Consider the following 19,601-nt stretch of genomic DNA (forward strand, 5'->3'; position numbering starts at 1 on the left):
AGGGAATCGAACCTGGTTCACCAGATTACGAGTCCACCGCTCTTAACCACTACACCACGCTGGCTCTAGGAAGCTGCCTTATATCGAGTCACAGACTTGGTCAGTCTAGCTCAGTAATGTCTACACAGACTGGCAGCAGCTCTCCAGGATTTCAGGCAGGAGTTTTTTTCTGCCCTACCAAGAGGTACCAAAAATTGAATCCGGGGACCTTTCTGCACACAGATGCTCTGGCAACTGAGCTACAACCCTTTGAAAAATTATAAATATTATGAATAAATAAACATTATGCATGCATGAATGAATAACCCGCAACATCTCTGTTAAAGCAGGACACTATATTTACACCTGCACCCAGGGACAGCTAGGGGCAGGATTCCTGCATTGCAGGGGTTGGACTAGATGACCCTGGGTGCCCCTTCCAACTCTATGATTCTGTACAGAAGATAGAAGGCTGGAGCTGAGCTCACAGCAGCTTGGCTAAGGCCACTCATTAATAAATAATAATAATATTTTTTTATTTATATCCCGCCCTCCCCAGCCGAAGCCGGGCTCAGGGCGGCTAACAACAATAAAATAATACAACATTCTAAAATTATTTCATTATAAAATTAATTCAAATCAACTTGATGGCAACCATTGGGCTAGAGTTCTGTGAAGATTGCCAAAGGAGGGAGTCAGGCTGCGCCCTGGCCAAAGGCCTGGTGGAACAGCTCTGTCTTGCAGGCCCTGCGGAAAGATGTCAAGTCCCGCAGGGCCCTAGTCTCTTGTGGCAGAGCGTTCCACCAGATCGGAGCCACAGCCGAAAAAGCCCTGGCTCCAGTTGAGGCCAGCCTAACCTCTCTGTGGCCTGGGACCTCCAAGATGTTTTTGTTTGAAGACTGTAAGTTCCTCTGTGGGACATACCAGAAGAGGCGGTCCCATGGGTACGAGGGTCCTAGGCCGTATAGGGCTTTAAAGGTTAAAGCCAGAAGCTTAAACCTGATCCTGTACCCCACCGGGAGCCAGTGTATTGAGACTGTCAAGCACAGCTGCACCCAACGTTTGTCTTCCTCTGGAAAAAAATAATATCCTGGGAATGCTAGTTTGTGAAGGGTGCTGAGAATTGCAACTATAGTTCCCAGGGTTCTTTGGGGGCAGGGAAGCCAGGAGCTGGGGACAGGATCTGTGTTAAGAGATGGTGACATTTGAATCCCGGGCTTCCAGGGAGGAATGGAGGGGAACCCAAATGCCCACAACAGAGGGCAAGTTCCACCCCCCTCTCTTTCCAGAGAACAGGGGCAGCCAGGTGATGCTCACCAATGGTTGGGTTCAAGTAGGGCTCAAACTGATCCTCAGTGAATCTCAGCAGAAGGCTGTGGGAGGAGACAAGGAGAAAGAGGTGAGTTGCAGAGACAACCTGGGACTCTCTCTCTCTCTCTCTCTCTCTCTCTCTCTCTCTCTCTCTCTCTCTCTCCAACTGGAGCAGTTTCTCCCCAGCCCCCTCAGTGTGCCTCCCCTCCCCCACTTCCCATGCACCTGGATTTTCCTACTCCGCTGTCTCCGACCAAGAGTAGCTTCAGGATGGGCAGTGACCCAGCGTCTTCTCGCGCCATGGCGAGCTCTGTTGCCAGACGGAGCAAGGAATTTGGCAGGAGCAAAAAAAGGGCGGCCCGCCCAACATCTGAGCCAGAAACACTGGAAGGCGAGAGGAGGAGGAGGAGGAGTCAGAATAAATATAGGTCGCCACCACCACCCCTTCCTTAGGCAAGGTGCACATTATGCACTAGAGAGCTGCATGAGGTTAGTTTGTGGCAGCGACTAGTTTCTAAAAATAGGTGTCTCAAGTCTTGCCTCCATATCTGAAAACTGGGCTCTGCTTGATCAGTGGTAAGGGAAAAAAGGCACAACACTTAGGTTTCACAGACAGGGTAGCTCAGTTGGTTAGAGCATGGGTAGGCAAACTAAGGCCCGGGGGCCGGATCCGGCCCAATCGCCTTCTGAATCTGGCCCACGGACGGTTCGGGAATCAGCATGTTTTTACATGAGTAGAATGTGTCCTTTTATTGAAAATGCATCTCTGGGTTATTGGTGGGGCCTGCCTGGTGTTTTTACATCAGTAGAATGTGGACTTTTATTTAAAATGCATCTCTGGTTTATTTGTGGGGCATAGGAATTCGTTCGTTTCCCCCCCAAAATATAGTCCGGTCCCCCACAAGGTCTGAGGCACAGTGGACCGGCCCCCTGCTGAAAAAGGTTGCTGACCACTGGGTTAGAGCGTGGTGCTGATAATGCCAAAGTTGCAGGTTCGATCCCCATAAGGGACACCTGCATATTCCTGTATTACATGGGGTTACACTAGACTAGAAGATCCACAGGATCCCTTCCAACTCTACAATTCTACGAGCCTCAGCAAACCTGCGCTTGCAAAACGGTGGAACAACAATTTGGCAATGTTCTCCTTCTTCTGCTTGAAGGCAGATACTAGACTCAGTTCCCAAGCCCACGTTCAGCATCACGGTTTAACCTTCAAATATATCTGTGAAGTCTGTCTGCCCTGCGACATATAGCGCAGTGTGCCCAGACCCGGGGACCTCTAGATATTGCGGGACTGCAACTCCCATCATCCCCTGACAATTGGCCACGTTGCTGGCGGAGGCTGATGGGAGTTGGAGTCCAACAGCATCGGTAAGGCCACAGGTTCCCCGGCTCCTCTACAGGGGATCTAAGAAGTGCTGTGTCTGATTTTTTTTTAGGCACCAGATGGAGTTTTCGCAGAAATAGCACTGATTCCTACAGGATTTGCACCCACGTATGAGTGCACAGGATTCCATCTTCAGGCTATGATCCTAAACGTATTTTAAACCACTGAGATCCATTGGCTGGCTTCCACGGCGGCTAAAAACCCAGACTGAATTTCGTATTGATTGCTCCTGTAGAAATCGAGAAGGCAAGGGTTCTCTTGGGACTAGCAGCCACGCGTTGGCGCAGAGAAGGGGCTCAAAAGCGGGATTTCCCCCACCTTACCCGCACAAAAGAGATCCGGAGCAGGGGAAGGTCGTCATATAGCTAAGCTTTGATTCGGAGCCGGGCCAGCAGGAGGCCGAAGTCGCCTCCGGAGCATGAGAAGCTGTCTCAAGGCGGAAGAGTTGGGGGTTTTTCGCTCCCGCCGAGAGAGAGAGAACCCATCCCTCTCCCGCACACCTCGAATTCAGGAGGGCACCTGTAGCTTTAAACCATAAACACCAAGATTTAACGGATCCGGAGTAAAAAACAAAAACGGGAGGAAAGCTATTTTGGCCCGTGTGTGTGATTGTCGGTGCAAATCGGTGACTCCCGAATGGAGCAACTGGGCGCGCTCTCGATGGCCTAAGGGAGGGAGGTGGCGGGTGGAAACGGGTCCTGGGGGCGGCCGCGCTTTGCTGGCGGTGCGCCCAGGGCGCACGAACTCGTCCGCTTCCTCCCGGCCTGGCGCTGGGAGTAGCCCGGCGCGCACCAGCTGATCGCGGCCCCTCCTATCAGGCCGGGCCCGGGGAAAGGAGCGGGGAGGCAGCCCTGCCCATAGCGGCGGGGCGAGCGAGCCATGTCAGAGTTCCAGATTTCGGTGGAAGAGCTCAACGACCTGCTGGCCAACGGCAGCGGCTGCTACAGCCTCCCCAGCGCGCACAGCAACGAGGTGGCGCCCCGCATCCACGTGGGCAACGCGTGAGTTTCTCCCCCAAACCTCAACCCCCCCACCCCACCGCTCTCCCCTCCTCGGTTGGTGGGGGGGGGGGGAGCAAGAACACCCTACCCCAATCCATGAAGCTGTCTGTAGGCCTGGGAAAGAGCGACAGATGAAAACTGGGGCGAGGGGGGGGGTCAGGTTGAGGACGGCGGGGTGGGCTGGAAAACGGGGAGGACGTTGCTGGTGGGGGTGGGATGCAAGGGGTGGGGGGCAGAGAATGAGTCCTTCTACCACCGCGGGGAGGGGAAGGTCCCTAATTCCAGTGACAGGGCTAGGGACCTCCACACCCCCCCCCCCGCGTGGTGTTTATTACAGTTGACAGGTTTGGTTGCCGTCATCGTGCGTATAGTTGAACCTCCTCTTAGGGCTGTGGGGCAGCTACGTGTTCATTGCCCTCCGGGTTGGAGGGCTGCTGCTGCTCCCATGTTAAAGTTTGGGGGACGGAAGGCAAGTGATTGCCGCTTGTCCAAATGCCTGCAGGTGATTGGAACCCAGGCCCCTGTCAAACCGATGGAGGGCAAAGGAAAGGCGAGAGACTCTGGGACGCTAAATTTGCTACGTACAAATATATGAAGCTGATTTGATATGCACTTGGTCTTATCTGCACCCATATTGTCTACTCGGACTAGCAGCAGCTCTCCAGGGTTTCAGGTTCAGCCTTTTCCATCTCCCGCAATCCTTCAGATACTCAAAATGCCAGGAATCGAAGATGGGACCTTCTGTTCAATGCAAGGGGGCAGCTCCCCCCTGCCATCAAGTAAATAAATAAAAATACTGAACTAACTGACCCATCACGTCACAGATAGCTTGGCTCTGGCCCGTCTGCCCCCCCCCCCAACATAAATCCTGAACCCCTGACATAAATCCTGGTTGTGCCAATGTGTTCAACCCTGAGATTTGGTCATGTCATGTTGAGAGAAATGTATTCTGTGGCTGTGTACACACCACACATTTAAAACACCCCTGCCAAGAATCCTGGTAACTGTAGCTCCTCCCTCACAGAGCCATAATTCCCAGTATCCTTAAGAGACAATAATTCCCAGTATTCTTTGGGGGAAGCCCTGTACTTTAACTGGCGGGTAAAACCAAGGCCACAATCTGCCAAATAAAAACAGGTATACTTCCATTTCGTGAGAGAAGAGGGAGGGAGAGATCTTTGGAACAGGTTGAGTGCAAGTAACCAAACTTCAGTGATAGTCTTGGTGGCTGGTAAACCATTTTGACATCTTGTTCCAGGAAGTTAAACTCTGTTTGTTGCACTAGCGGCTGCCTCCGCATCTCCTTAGGACTAAGCACTGGGATGTTTCTACAAGTGATGTTTCAAAAACCCTGACTTCTGCCTTCCTCGTATCTGTAAATTGTATGAGAAAGCTTTGTTGGCTGGCATGTACCTTGGCTTCCGTCAGGGCTTTGCAACCTGCTCTTTGCTCTTAACCTTTGGAAGATGGTAAAGATTTGCAGGTCCCATTAAACACTTTTAATAGGGTAGGAATTGGCCCCAGTCTTTCTGTGCACGTATCTGGAGAGGAAACTTTAGGGCATCTGTCTGTTTCGAGAGACAATGAAGTATGCCTTTCGAGGGGTGAAACCAAACTGCCGGAGAATCACAGCGCCTGCTGGGGCTGCAGAAACTGGTAAGACGTAACTATCACAGAATCGTAGAGTTGAGAGGGACCCTGAGGATCATCTAGTTCAACCCCCTGCAATGTAGGAAAACACAGCTGTCCCATTCAGGAATCGAACCTGCAACCTTGGTGTTAACAGCACCATTCTGTAACCAACTGAGCTATGCTGCCTCCCAAGCTTTCAAGTCAAGTCAATAACTCAGCTGTAATTGGACTTCAATTTACGTCATCCCTAACCATTGGCAATGATGGCTGGGGCTGATGGGAGTTGGTTTCTCGTTTCTGCCCTAAAATAAGCCCCCTTTTCACCCTCTGCCTGCACCATCTTCCTTCCTTGCGGCCTGGATTTTCTGGAAAGCAAGTAGGTTTGGGTGTGTCGCCGCCTTACGTATTTGGAAACGCATGAGCTTATATGCAAGGCACAGCCACAAAATTAGGCTGCCCAGCTCAGTATTTTCTCTCTCTCTCTCTCACTGACTGGGGCCACTTCCAAATGACCTCTGATTTATTTGTGGGAAGGTTAGCTGGCGTTGCGTCAAGCAAGTACGTTTCCCCTCTCATTATTTGCAAAAGGTCCAATCCTTTGGGAAAGCGGGTTTGCTGTGCAAGGGCCTCCCGATCCACCATAATTGCACAGCCCAAATTTGCTGGCATCTGATTGAATCCCGCTCAAAAACAGTGATGTTCTGAAAGTGCTCTGGCAGTGGCTACAGGAAGAGAAGCCACTCGCTGTTCATTCTTCCTTCTTGGGATTTTTAAAATTTGGGCTGGTCTTTGGAACCTGCTGCATTTGTGCGCTCTAAGTGCTGAGCTTTGGCCTTTCCCCATAAAGTCACCTGTAAATACCAAAACAGCACTGTGGCATTTTCTAGGCCAGCTGGCTTACTGTAGTAAGAAGGCAGGTTTTATATATTTGCAATCCGGAGTCTGAAAACGACTCATGGTTTCCCTTGTAAGTTTAGCAGACCTTCCAGGTGTCCCTATTTTCCAGGGACAGCCCCAGATTTACAAAAGCCACCCCAGTTTCTGATTTGATCCTGGAATGTCCCGATTTTCCTTAGGACGTCCCTATTTCTATCGGAGAAATGTTGGAGGGTATGGAGTTATGTGACCCCCCCCCCCAGCCAAGTGGATACAACCTTTAGAAGGCAGCCTTGTATAAGGAAGTTTTTTTTAATGTTTCGTTTTTTAAATTTCATTTTTATATAGGTTGGAAGCCGCCCAGAGTGGCTGGGGCAACCCAGTCAGATGGGTGGGCTATAAATCATCATCATTATTGATATTATTATTATTGGACGTCCCTATTTCCATTGGAGAAATGTTGGAGGGTATGAGTTGAGGCCTGAATCTATCCATACAGCGGGATGAAAAATCCTGAAGTGACAAGATGAAATGTTAATTCTTCAGATTGCAAAGGGATATGAATGCTCGCGTACATTTTTATTTTATTTTAAACCAAACAAAAACTTGTTACAAGAAGAAAATCTGCAGAGCAGATAAGAGGCTGACTAGAACTTTGCTTTGCTCGTCCATCTTTCTGCTCTCAGGGAGCTTTTTACATTGCAGGGGGTTGCATTTCAAAATGGCTGCCCCCCTGCTCATTCCATCACCTCAGAGCTTTCCCGCCTCGTTCCACTGCAGGCGTAGGCCTCAGTTTAGCCCTCCATTTATAGTACTTGCTGGGGTGCCCTGTGAATGGCGCCTGGATCACCTTTGTGAAAAGGCCATGTGTAGCCCTATTCCAGTTCAACCAGTTCAACCAGAGGCAAACGTCGTAGAATCGTAGATTTGTGGCGTTGGAAGGGACCCTGAGGGTCACCCAACTCCCTGCAGTGCAGGAATTTCAAATAAAGAACCACCAAACATTAAGCAGACCTTTTGGACTGAGCTGCTGAAGCTCGTAGGCCGCAGGTTTAGCCACAGATCAACTCTAACCTAGCCCTAGATTTGTCATCCAGAAATGTCAGGCAATATTTATATGAAGACAGGATTTGTACATATGGATTTATACGTTTTGGGTTGGGAGATATATCAATATATTGTGCAAAACCGGTTTGAAGTCCATATTGCGATACGGGTTTCATAATTTTTGACCTGGCAATATATCGTGAATCATGGTGGGTGTGGGTGTGTGCTATGTAAAAATCACAATGCGGGAAAAACTGTGAAGCCAGCCAATGCCTCTACACAGCTCCATCGTTATTTCAGACATCGGACTCAGCTTACATCAGCAAAGAAAAAGCACTTTATATGCGTCGTATATAGGCATTATAACTCTGTGACACCAGGTGACGCTGTGGAGTTCCGTTTTTGCAAGCTTATATATGAGTTTCTAACACTCCGGCCATTGCCATTTATGCCAGCTGTAGGAAGCATAACTGTAACTGACCAGAAGGAAGACCTGTCCCTATTGTGAGACAGCATACCTCTCCTTTGCAGAGTCAGCATTTCTAAGCCCATCGATGTCAATGGGCTTTCGTCCACTTAACTCTGGCAGCGCCAGCCCATGCAGTGTCCAAGGGGGAATGATTAACGTCACTAGGTGCCCGATTTGGGAAATTGCCCTTGGCACCAGCTTGCCCCCTTCAGGCTTCTACTTGCCAAGCTTCTACTTGAATAGGGATTGATTATCCCTTAAGCTCCTGTAATTACCTTGAGGCGTTGGCGGTTGTGGCTGGAAAAGAAGGAAAGTCTTCCTCTGCTGGCGCTGTGTACCTTTATGCGAATGGGGATATTAATCCCTGTCTGTGAGCACATAGGGTGAGAGGCCCTCCAGATGGGGTCCAGCTGGAGTCAAACAATATTTTGGGGTCACAGGCTCCCCACCCCAGCAAAGACCCAGAGGTCATAATGGCTGCACAAGGTCTGGTCTTATGTGCGCAGTGTTGGAAGCCGTGGGTAGGCAGATGCTTTTACGTTCACGTGCTCTTAAATCCTGGTACCCTCAAGACATAGTTGCCACTCATGATTTTACATTGCTCTTTTAATTTCCAAAGCACTTCAAAATGTTTTGTGTCTTTCTAACAATAACCCGACACCATGCCTAACCGTGGTTTGCATGCCGCTAACTGTAGTTACCGTAATAACCCAAACCCTGGTTTGAGCATGGAAATGTACAGGCAAACCATTTTTAGACTACTTGCCTGTTTTCCGTGATCATCTTGATCAGTATTCCAGTTTCTTGTTGCATCAGCCTCGAGGCAGATCAACGGCCCTTTGGTTTGTTGAGTCTGACAACATGCAAAACACGATTGGCATCTTTGTTCCTCATTTTCCAGGCCTTTGGCTAATTAAGCAATCTATGGCATTTTAAACTGGAGGGAGGTGGTTTTGTTTGTTATGCATTTTTGGGTTTTGGGTTTTTATATTGTAAACTGCTATGCGATCCTTAGATGAAGGGCAGTACAGTCATACCTCAGAACTCGTACGTCTTGGTATGTGTGTGTTTCGGCTCCCGAACGATTGAAAACCGGAAGTGATTGTTCCGGTTTCTGAACGTTCTTTGGAACCTGAACATCCAACGCAACTTCTGCGGCTTCCGATTGGCTGCAGGAGCTTCCTGCAGCCAATTGGAAGCCGTGCCTTGGTTTCTGAACGTTTTGGAAGTCGAACGGACTTCCGGAATGGATTCCGTTCGACTTCCAAGGTACCACTGTATAGAAAATTTATTACTAAAAATAATGATGATAACAACAACAACACAATGCAGTGGTTTGCAAACTCACTCCAGACCATGGTTTCTGATTGTGGTTTGCTGGTAGGTTGAAAACCGTGGTTTGTCAAGTCAAACATTGCTCCAAACCATGGTTAACTATTCTTTGGCATGATGTCTGTGAGTTAGATTCACATTTGAGGTGACCATGTTGATTTTCCTAAGCTCACACAGTGAGTATTTGGCAGAGGAGGGAACTTGAACCCAGGCCTTTCAGCACAGTGGTGGACCACTTTCTCTCAGTTAAGAGAAGAGAGAATTTGATGAAATACATTGGCGATTCTTGGTAGTGCAGATCCAGTTTCCTCTATCTTTATATATTTTAAATCCGGAAGAAATGTTTGTTGTTGTTTTTTAAGTCATTGAAGAAGATGTTTGGAGAAGACATTGATTGGTACAAATGCTGACAAGGTCATTGATACAGGAGCGCTAACTAAGCAGGGCACCAATGAACTCTGTGCATTTTAATACAAGTCGAAGTAAAAGGCCAGGCTGCTCTGAACTAGAAATTCAGGATGCAGAATTGCAGCGTCTGCAAAAAGAAAAAGGAAAGAAAAAATAGGTAAACGGTCCAGGGAAGACGGGAGCAAGGAGTGTTAATTAAAATCTGAAGGTTAGATGAAGGTGTAATTGAGGATGCCTCAAAACTTTTGTTCCTATGTATGGTCCTAAGGAACAACCCAAAGGGTCTTCTCTTTTTTTTTAATATAATTTTTATTAGTTTTTTTTTAACATATCATTTTCAACAGTAATTAAACATACTTTTACATCTTATTCAAATTTTTTACTTCCATCAATCCTGTCTGAAAATTTTCCAATCTAATATCTCAGTATGCATTTTTTATCTTCCCTATTACATTTCAAACTCATAACCAATATCTCTATCTTTTTCTACTTTGTAACACTTCGTATATTTCTCCTTACAAAACTTCTTGTAGTCCTACTAGCGTAATTTGTTGATTACAGTTGCTCTTCAAATAATTCATATACTTCTTCCAATCTTCTGTGAATCTCTGGTCCTGCAGGTTTCGAATCCTTCCTGTCATTTTGCCCAATTCTGCATAGTCCATTAATTTCGTCTGCCATTCTTCTTTCGTCGGAATTTCTTCTTGTTTCCATTTCTGGGCTAACAATACTCTTGCCGCAGTTGTTGCATATAAAAACAATTTAACATCTTGCCTATTAATGTCCTGACCTATAATACCAAGTAAAAATGCTTCTGGTTTTTTTTTTTAAATGTATATTTCTTCTCAGGCCCTTTTGTTTTTGTGCAGTAGATGCACTGCTGCCACACACTTGTTCATGCATTGTTACTTGATTATTGACGTAAACCTCCCAAATGTATTTTGTATAGTTAAGTTTTTACCTCTATCTTCAGTACATTTTCTTTTCCTTTATTGCTATGGCCAGTGGCTGATGCAAATAAGAATTCTTTTGGTTCTGATTCTTGTTCCTGCAATATGCAAGTTCTTTTCTTTTGCAGGGATATTGCAATTTCCCAGCATGCTTGGAGAATGCTGTTTCCTTCTCCTGCTGTTGATAGCACACCTATTGCTACGTGTGGGGTGTGGTGAGGATGTCGTGGACCTGAGATGTCATTATCCCTTGAGCAACACAACCCCTCCTCTTCGTCTCCCCCCCCCCACGCCATGTCGTGAACTATTGAAAATTATTAACTCGTTCAGGGGAACATTTGCAAATCCTGTTTGTAAAGAGGGCCACATCCTCCAGCAGTTTCCCCCTCTGTAGATTGGAGTGGGGAGCATCTTCCGAAAACTTCAGGCTCCCCACCTCTGTTGTGGAACTCCCCCTTAAAATTGTTGGCATCCGTCTGTCTCGAGAGACCATGGAGTGTGCCTCTGGGGCACAAGCCTGGTCGGTGTGTAGGGAGTTCCTGGCCTGCCCAGATGATAAGAACCCCCTATCAGCCTCACTGATGTGGTCCAAAGGAAAGCAGAGCAATATATTTGCCTGCAGGAGTTGCTGGAATGAGGCGTACAAGGCGCCATCCAACCATCTTAAAGACTCTAAAGAGCCAGTGTGGTGTAGTGGTTAAGAGCGGTAGACTCGTAATCTGGTGAACCGGGTTCGCTTCCCCGCTCCTCCACATGCAGCTGCTGGGTGACCTTGGGCCAGTCACACTTCTCTGAAGTCTCTCAGCCCCACTCACCTCACAGAGTGTTTGTTGTGGGGGAGGAAGGGAAAGGAGAATGTTAGCCGCTTTGAGACTCCTTAGGGTAGTGATCAGGCGAGATATCAAATCCAAACTCCTCCTCCTCCTCTTCTTCTTCTTCTTCTTCTTCTTCTTCTTCTTCGTCTTCGTCTTCGTCTTCGTCTTCGTCTTCGTCTTCGTCTTCTTCTCCAGATTTGTGTAGGGTTTACACCTTAGCCTTTTCTGTTCCTGAAAACATCCCACAAAGCAGCAGAGGTTTAGGATCAGAATTTTCCTCCTCCTAGATGGGCTACCTTCCCAGGTTGATGAGCCTCATCCGTCCCTTTGCTAAAATAATAATGATGTACAAACTGTGGTTGAATCTACGCAAAGGAAACAAAAATGCTATAAATAAGTCAGAAATTACAATTGTTACACTGGTACCTCGGGTTACATACGCTTCAGGTTACATATGCTTCAGGTTACAGACTCCGCTAACCCAGAAATATTACCTTGGGTTGAGAACTTTGCTTCAGGATGAGAACAGAAATCATGCTCCGGCGGCGTGGCAGCAGCGAGAGGCCCCATTAGCTAAAGTGGTGCTTCAGGTTAAGAACAGTTTCAGGTTAAGAACAGACCTCCGGAACGAATTAAGTTCTTAACCCGAGGTACCACTGTAGACTCTCAGCCCAACCTACAATGTCGAGAGATAAGCTCAAGGGACAACATTGCAGTGTTACTTCATTCTCAGCTTCGGCTGGATCTAGACACATAAAAAAAAAACATTTCAGGGAAAGGCGTTGTAAAGCTCATAACAGGAATTCATGTTGCCGAAGGATCAAACTCTACAGCCCCGTCTGATGTCACAGTGTTATAATGCATTAAAAAATACTAACGTAGCTGAGTCCTGCAGTAGAGGTTTAATACCACACTACATCTCAGGGCTGCTGTAAACCACACAATGGTGTTTTACACCTGGGAGATAGCACAGTCAGTAGAGCTTGAGGCTCTTAATCTCAGGGTTGTGGGTTCAAACCCCATGTTGGGTGAAAGATCCCTGCATTGCAGGGGGAGTGGACTGCACGACCCTCGTGTTCCCTTCCAAATTATATGATTCTGTGTGAAAACAAGCTTTTGGGATTCTGGGGGTTGACCAATGCTTCTTTTTGAAGACTACAAGGTCTACGCAGGCTGAGACCCTACCTGCCCGCGGACTGTCTTGCCAGAGTGGGGCATGCTCTGGTTATCTCCCGCTTGGACTACTGCAATGCGCTCTACGTGGGGCTACCTTTGAAGGTGACCCGGAAACTACAACTAATCCAGAATGCGGCAACTAGACTGGTGACTGGGGGCGGCCGCCGCGACCACAGAACAACGGTCTTGAAAGACCTACATCGGCTCCCAGTATGTTTCCGAGCACAATTCAAAGTGTTGGTGCTGACCTTTAAAGCCCTAAACGGCCTCGGCCCAGTATACCTGAAGGAGTGTCTCCACCCCCATCGTTCTGCCCAGATACGCTGAGGTCCAGCGCCGAGGGCCTTCTGGCAGTTCCCTCATTGCGAGAAGCAAAGCTACAGGGAACCAGGCAGAGGGCCTTCTCGGTAGTGGCGCCCACCCTGTGGAACGCCCTCCCATCAGATGTCAAAGTGATAAACAACTACCTGACATTCAGAAGACATCTTAAGGCAGCCCTGTTCAGGGAAGTTTTTAATGTGTGACATTTTAGTGTATTTTTGGTCTCTGTGGAAGCCGCTTAGAGTGGCTGGGGAAACCCAGCCAGATGGGCGGGGTACAAATAATAAATTATTATTATTATTATTATTATTATTATTATTATTATTATTACATCTAATGCTTTGGATTTTTGCCGTTGCAATCGTGGCCTATCCTAAATATGATTATACCTTCTGGGTTCCTCCTCTTGCTGGTGTTTGGCATTCTTTATCTGCCACTAAAGAAGATGGATTAGTCGAAACTCATCTGGCTGCAGATAATTGGCTTTGGGGAAATATTTGTTTCATGCAACTGCACATGTTATTTTATTTTAATTGATTTTTATATCCACTTTGTTCAGGGCCTTTGCATATGAAGATGAATCTATTGGCCACTGGGCTCTGATCAATTTAAAAAAAAAATTGTTTCAAAGTTTTGTTTGTGTAATAGATTTCTATAATTCATGGGCTACCTTGGCTTTTTGTGTGTGTTCACAATGTATTGGTTGAGGAACCTATTCTCCTCAGCCACAGATCTGAATTTTCTACACTCTGGCAAATCTTCTGTCCCTTAAGCCAGTCTTTTACACCAAGAGGTTTCTGACATTTCTCTCACTGGTGACAAGCAGTCTCTCTCTCTGCTAGTGTAATATTCTGCAGAGGGTAATGTTGATCCGGCGGCTGGAGTAATGTTACAAGACTTGCTAGGATGAGCTCCAGATTTAAAGCAGGCAGGAGTTTATGGCCCTCTCTGGGGATGGGCAAGAAAGGTCTCTTCTCCCCCCACCCCACCCCTGACCGCCCTTCTCCAAAACTGTTGCTTTCAGCACAAAAATCGTGTGTTGTCCTCTATGGGGTTTGTGGATCAAGACCTTTTAGGCCAATGGCTCAGTTCAAATGGTTGGTAAAGGTAAAGGGACCCCTGACCATTAGGTCCAGTCGTGGCCGACTCTGGGGTTGCGGTGCTCATCTCGCTATATTGGCCGAGGGAGCCGGCGTACAGCTTCCAGGTCATGTGACCAGCATGACTAAGCCGCTTCTGGCGAACCAGAGCAGTGCACGGAAATGCCATTTACCTTCCCGCCGGAGCAGTACCTATTTATCTACTTGCACTTTGACGTGCTTTCGAACTGATAGGTTGGCAGGAGCAGGGACCGAGCAACGGGAGCTCACCCCGTCGCAGGGATTCGAACCGCCGACATTCTGATCGGCAAGTCCTAGGCTCTGTGGTTTAACGCACAGCGCCACCCGTATCCCTTTACATATAATAAATCCCTGCATATTTTACAAAAATACTTTTTTAAAAAAAAACAAACCCCCAAAAACCCCAGAGTCCTCTTTGTTGGGGGTAACTCAGATGGAAATTCCCAGGTGTCAGAAAAGGTTATTTATGTATGCCACTACTGCGGCTCATGTTTCGTTAGCCCCAAAATGAAAAACGAGCGAAGTCCCGACTAAAGAATATTGGCAACTTAAACTGATGGAACATGTGCAGCTTGCGGACCTAACATATATAGATAAAAGCACAAGAAGAGCATACGTTTACAGAAGATTGGGAAATGTTTATTTGAATACATGAAGGACAATTTTGTTTGTTTGAAAACACTGGCAGCATTAAGATAAATTCAACAGTGTCAATAAGTTTTGATGGATGTAATAATGGAATACCGAATGGTTAGCTTGTATAAAATACGCAGGTATTTATGTTGTGCAAAATGAACTGTGGAAAGAGAGGAAGGGAAGTCATTGATATTTTAAGGTTCTTTAAGTGAATGTTCTAAAATGTAAAACAGAAAGTGTAATAATAATCACACACACACACACATGACATGACTCAATCTTCCCATTACAGGTTCATAGCCAAGAATGTTATGCGCCTGCAACGCCTGGGCATCACCCACATCCTGAACGCGGCGGAAGGCAAGTCTTTCATGCACGTGAACACCAATGCCGAGTTCTACGAAGGCACAGGCATCACTTATCACGGCATCAAGGCCAACGACACGCAGGAGTTCAACCTCAGCCGCTACTTTGAGGAAGCCGCCGATTTCATCGAGAAGGCGTTGGCACAGAAAGATGGTGAGAGTGTCACCTGTCGCAGCTGCAAGAACCTGTTCCTCCGCTATGGGAATGGACTGCTTGTCCTGCTGAACTGCATTCTGTTGCGTTCTGCGGGCCAAGCTACACCATGGCCCTCCCTTGCTATTTCCCTGTCCCCTGCTTACAGATGCGTTTGGTTGCTCTTTGCGTTGCATGGTAGCCTTGAGCACAAAGGAGGGCAGGCTGGAGAGTCTGAACCAATCCGGTGTCCTGCTTGCTGCATCAGGGAGTTGTAAGTCTAAAAACAGGAGGACACCAGTTTGCGAATGGCTGGTCCGGATCAGTGGCCTCTTAGTCCCTTGTCAATTTGGATTTTTGTGATCATTCTCATCTCCAGGATGTACCGTATTTTTCGCTCTATAAGGCACACCAGACCATAAGACGCACCTAGTTTTTGGAGGAGGAAAACAAGAAAAAACATATTCTGAATCTCAGAAGCCAGAACAGCAAGAGGGATCGCTGCGCAGTGAAAGCAGAGATCCCTCTTGCTGTTCTGGCTTCTGGGATAGCTGCGCAGCCTCCATTCGCTCCATAAGACGCACACACATTCCCTCTTACTTTTTAGGAGGGAAAAAGTGAGTCTTATAGAGCACAAAATACGGTATGTGTGTGTGTGTGCGTGCGGAATTTAAGGGACATGAATTGAAGGGAATCAGCAGTAGCGTGGGAGGATTAGCAGGAGAAACATGTAAAGTATACCCCATTATTCTCACCGAGAGTACAGCTTTTGTCTGCTGGCTGAGGATCGCTTTCAGATTGATGGTGGATTCTGTGCTTTTATATATTTGAGCTGGGTTGTGCAGGCGGGAGCAGCAATGCTTCTTCTGAATGACAATCGCTGGAAACCACAGGAGGGGAGACAACTCTACTGCTCAAATCCTGCTTCACGGCTTCCCATATAAGTATCTGGCTTATACCAGTACGCTGGACTCAATGGGCCATTGGCTGCTTGGTCATCATCATCAATTAATAATTTATTATTTATATCCTGCCCATCTGGCTAGGTTTCTCCAGCCACTCTAGCCAGGTCCCAACAGAATATTTAAAACACCAAACATTAAAATCTTCCCTAAATGGAGTTGCCTTTAGATGTCTACTATAAGTCAGATAGTTGTTTATTTATTTGACATCTGATGGGAGGGTGTTCCACAGGGCGGGCTCCACTACTGTGAAGGCCCTCTTAGGTTCTTACGAAGTGCAGAGTCGGGTCTTGGCTTTCAACTGCTTGCGGTTTGACAGCCTGTTTAAATCTGCAGTTGCTGATTCATTCATATTTTGAATCCGCGGCGCAGCTGTTTTCAAGTCCCCGGGCAGCTCAGTGGGACCTCCTCTACATACAGAGTTCTTCCAAACTGGCACTGGCATCTGCTAACCTTCAGCATTCCTTTCTCCCTGTTAGCTTTGGGTTAGAACGGGTAGGCAAACTAAGGCCTGGGGGCCGAATCCGGCCAAATCGCCTTCTAAATCCGGCCTACGGATGGTCCGGGAATCAGCATGTTTTTACATGAGTAGAATATGCCCTTTTATTTTAAATGCATCTCTGGATTATTTGTGGGACCTGCCTGGTATTTTTACATGATCAGAATGTGTCCTTTTATTTAAAATGCATCACTGGGTTATTTGTGGGGCATAGGAATTCGTTCATTTCCCCCCCAAAATATAGTCCCGCCCCCCGCAAGGTCTGAAGGACTGGACCGGCCCCCTGCTGAAAACGTTTGCTGGCCCCTGGGTTAGAAATTTGATTGTGTTCACATTGTAAAGCGAATCTAACAACATTTTTGCCTTCTGAAACAATGTGAGAATCTGGAGGGAACCAGAATTGGGGGGGGGGGGCTGGCTTGTGGCATAAGCTTTTGTGAGCTAGTTTCCAGGAAAGATTTATGCCATCGTAGTCTTCAAGGAGACACAAGACTCATAGAATCTCATAATTGTAGAGTTGGAAGGGAACCTGACGGTCATCTAGTCCAACCCCCTTTTTGTGGCTTAACGTGTTCCTGTGCGGCCCACATGTGGTTTGCTCTCGTTCCCCCGGAGGCAAAGCTTCTCAAGCCCTCCTCTTCGGGCAATTTTGTAACTGGATCCCACCCAAAAATAGCGACAGCCTGGACAGTTTGTCCTTTTCCCGCACCTCGAAGGAGATTTTGTTTCCCGAACAAAGAAAGCCAGTTGGACTCTGTGGGCGAGTGAGAGTTCCCTGGAGTGTTGGAATTCTTGTCATTTGTTCTTGCTATTTAAGCGTTGCTATTCTGCTCATCCGCAGCGAGAACCCAGAGCAGCTTGCAAAAAAGAAAAGAAAAAGTATAAATAGAAAAGTTAATATGTAAATGCACGAACCTGGCCAAGCGTGGCTGCTTTTTTTTTCTTTCTTTCCCCAAAGCCAAACAGTCCAAACACCTTCTTGTAATGAGGAAAACCTATCCCAGTCTCAGTTCATCATCAGGTTTTATAGGGATGTATTCCTGTCCTGAAAGGGACGCGGGTGGCGCTGTGGGTTAAACCACAGAGCCTAGGACTTGCCGATCAGAAGGTCGGCGGTTCGAATCCCCGCAACGGGGTGAGCTCCCATTGTTCGGTCCCTGCTCCTGCCAACCTAGCAGTTTGAAAGCACGTCAAAGTGCAAGTAGATAAATAGGTACCGCTCTGGCGGGAAGGTAAACGGCGCTTCCGTGCGCTGCTCTGGTTCGCCAGAAGCGGCTTAGTTATGCTGGCCACATGACCCGGAAGCTGTACACCGGCTCCCTCAGCCAATAAAGTGAGATGAGCGCCGCAACCCCAGAGTCGGCCACGACTGGACCTAATGGTCAGGGGTCCCTTCACCTTTATTCCTGTCCTGGAGGTTACACATCATTTATGAATGTCCCTGTTTAAGACGTCCTAAATCCTGTCTGAATTAATGAAAAGTGAGGGATTGAGACCCCCATGACTCTTCACCAGCCTGACTCATCTCTGCCTCTTGGCCTCCCTCATCCCACTCTCCTTCTGCTTCTGGACTTCTCTCTGCCACAAACTCTCCCTTCTCACTAAGCCCTGTTTCCTCTCCAGCTTCTGACACCTCCTCCTCCCAGCCTGCTCCCTCTGACCACTCATGGTCATCCCACCACCACACCCCGGGCTCCTAGCCTTCTTCCCTTGGGGGTTTCTCAGGTGGTTCCTCTGTGTCCAACCTGCCCACAGCAGCCAATGGAGATAGACAATACTGCACTCTATGGACCAATGGTAGGACTTGGAGTAAGACAGCTTCCTCTGATACCCCATCAAAATGGTGGGTGGCAGATTGTCACCTTCTCCCTTCAGAATCTCTCTTCTGTCTCTCCTGACCCCATTTTCTTTTGCAGCCTGCTAATCTTAGGGACATGGGTTTGAGCCCCACATTGGGTCAAAAGATTCCTGCATTGCAGCAGCTGGGACTAGATGATTCTCGTGGCCCCTTCAAACTCTGTGATTCTGTGTGTTCCCCCTTAGCATAAGGACTCCATTTTACACATACTCTCTCTCTCTCTCTCTCTCTCTCTCTCTCTCTCTCTCTCTCTCTCACACACACACACACACACACACACACACACACACAAACTTGCATATAGCTTCCATGAGCCCCCAGTTGTCACATATCGCGACTACACCGGCTTTTCTCTTCTTCCCCGCCAGTGTGATGTAGTGGTTAAGAGCAATACAGTGGTACCTCAGGTTACATACACTTCAGGTTACAGACGCTTCAGGTTACAGACTCCTCTAACCCAGAAATAGTGCTTCAGGTTAAGAACTTTGCTTCAGGATAAGAACAGAAATCGGGCTCCGGCGGCACGGCAGCAGCAGGAGGCCCCATTAGCTAAAGTGGTGCTTCAGGTTAAGAACAGTTTCAGGTTAAGAACGGACCTCCAGAACGAATTAAGTACTTAACCTGAGGTACCACTGCAGATTTGTAATCTGGTGAACTGGGTTCGCGTCTCCGCTCCTCTACATTCAGCTGCTGGGTGACCTTGGGCCAGTCACACTTCTCTGAAGTCTCTCATCCCCACTCACCTCACAGAGTGTTTTTTGTGGGGGAGGAAGGGAATGGAGAATGTTAGCCGCTTTGAGACTCCTTCGGGTAGTGATAAAGCGGGATATCAAATCCAAACTCTTCTTCTTCCCCTCTTAGGCCGGGTGTTTGTCCACTGCCGCGAAGGCTACAGCCGCTCGCCGACACTGGTCATCGCTTACCTCATGCTGCGGCAGAACATGGATGTCAAGAGTGCCGTCAGCACTGTCCGGCAGAAGCGGGAGATCGGCCCCAACGATGGCTTCCTCCGGCAGCTGTGCCAGCTCAACGACCGATTGGTGAAGGAAGGCAAGCTGAAGAAGCCGTAACAGCCGCCACCGCTTGCCCTCTCTTGCCAGAACTCCCGTTCGTTGCTTTCGGTTGCCAGCTCCAACTGCCAGGCCGCGCGAGGGAGGCAGGGGTCCCCTTCTGGTTTCTCCTGCTGCTCTGGGTGGTGCCAGAGGGCGCTGCTGCAATATTGAAATGCCCAGCGCCCAGGCGCCGGCTTGTCTCTTGTGTCTTTTCTTTTTTTAGTTTGGAATCTGCCCAATATAACGCGTGTGATTTTTGTGTGTGTGA

The 19,601-nt window shown here is 47.8% G+C and overlaps 2 protein-coding genes across 5 annotated transcripts in view; one reads left to right on the forward strand and one right to left on the reverse strand.

Moving 5' to 3' along the window:
• Nucleotides 1–4,056, reverse strand: part of LOC308571173 (uncharacterized protein) — a 52,771-nt gene extending 48,715 nt beyond the window's left edge. For all 4 annotated transcript variants that reach the window (XM_081166668.1, XM_081166669.1, XM_081166667.1 and 1 more), the window contains exons 1-4: nt 4,017–4,056; nt 3,004–3,205; nt 1,516–1,674; nt 1,297–1,352 (exon numbers count right to left, since the gene is read on the reverse strand). In XM_081166668.1, coding sequence (XP_081022794.1) covers nt 1,297–1,352; nt 1,516–1,674; nt 3,004–3,205; nt 4,017–4,041 — 442 coding nt within the window. In that variant the 5' untranslated portion in view covers nt 4,042–4,056. The remainder of the gene's footprint in view (nt 1–1,296; nt 1,353–1,515; nt 1,675–3,003; nt 3,206–4,016) is intronic.
• Nucleotides 3,201–19,601, forward strand: DUSP3 (dual specificity phosphatase 3). The gene is made up of 3 exons (XM_081166957.1): nt 3,201–3,681; nt 14,757–14,983; nt 19,143–19,601. The coding sequence occupies exons 1-3, from the start codon at nt 3,560–3,562 to the stop codon at nt 19,349–19,351; spliced, it is 558 nt and encodes a 185-aa protein (XP_081023083.1). The 5' UTR covers nt 3,201–3,559; the 3' UTR covers nt 19,352–19,601.

Source organism: Podarcis bocagei, assembly GCF_964188305.1.
Source record: "Podarcis bocagei genome assembly, chromosome: 13".
In the NCBI taxonomy this organism is placed as follows: Eukaryota; Metazoa; Chordata; class Lepidosauria; order Squamata; family Lacertidae; genus Podarcis; species Podarcis bocagei.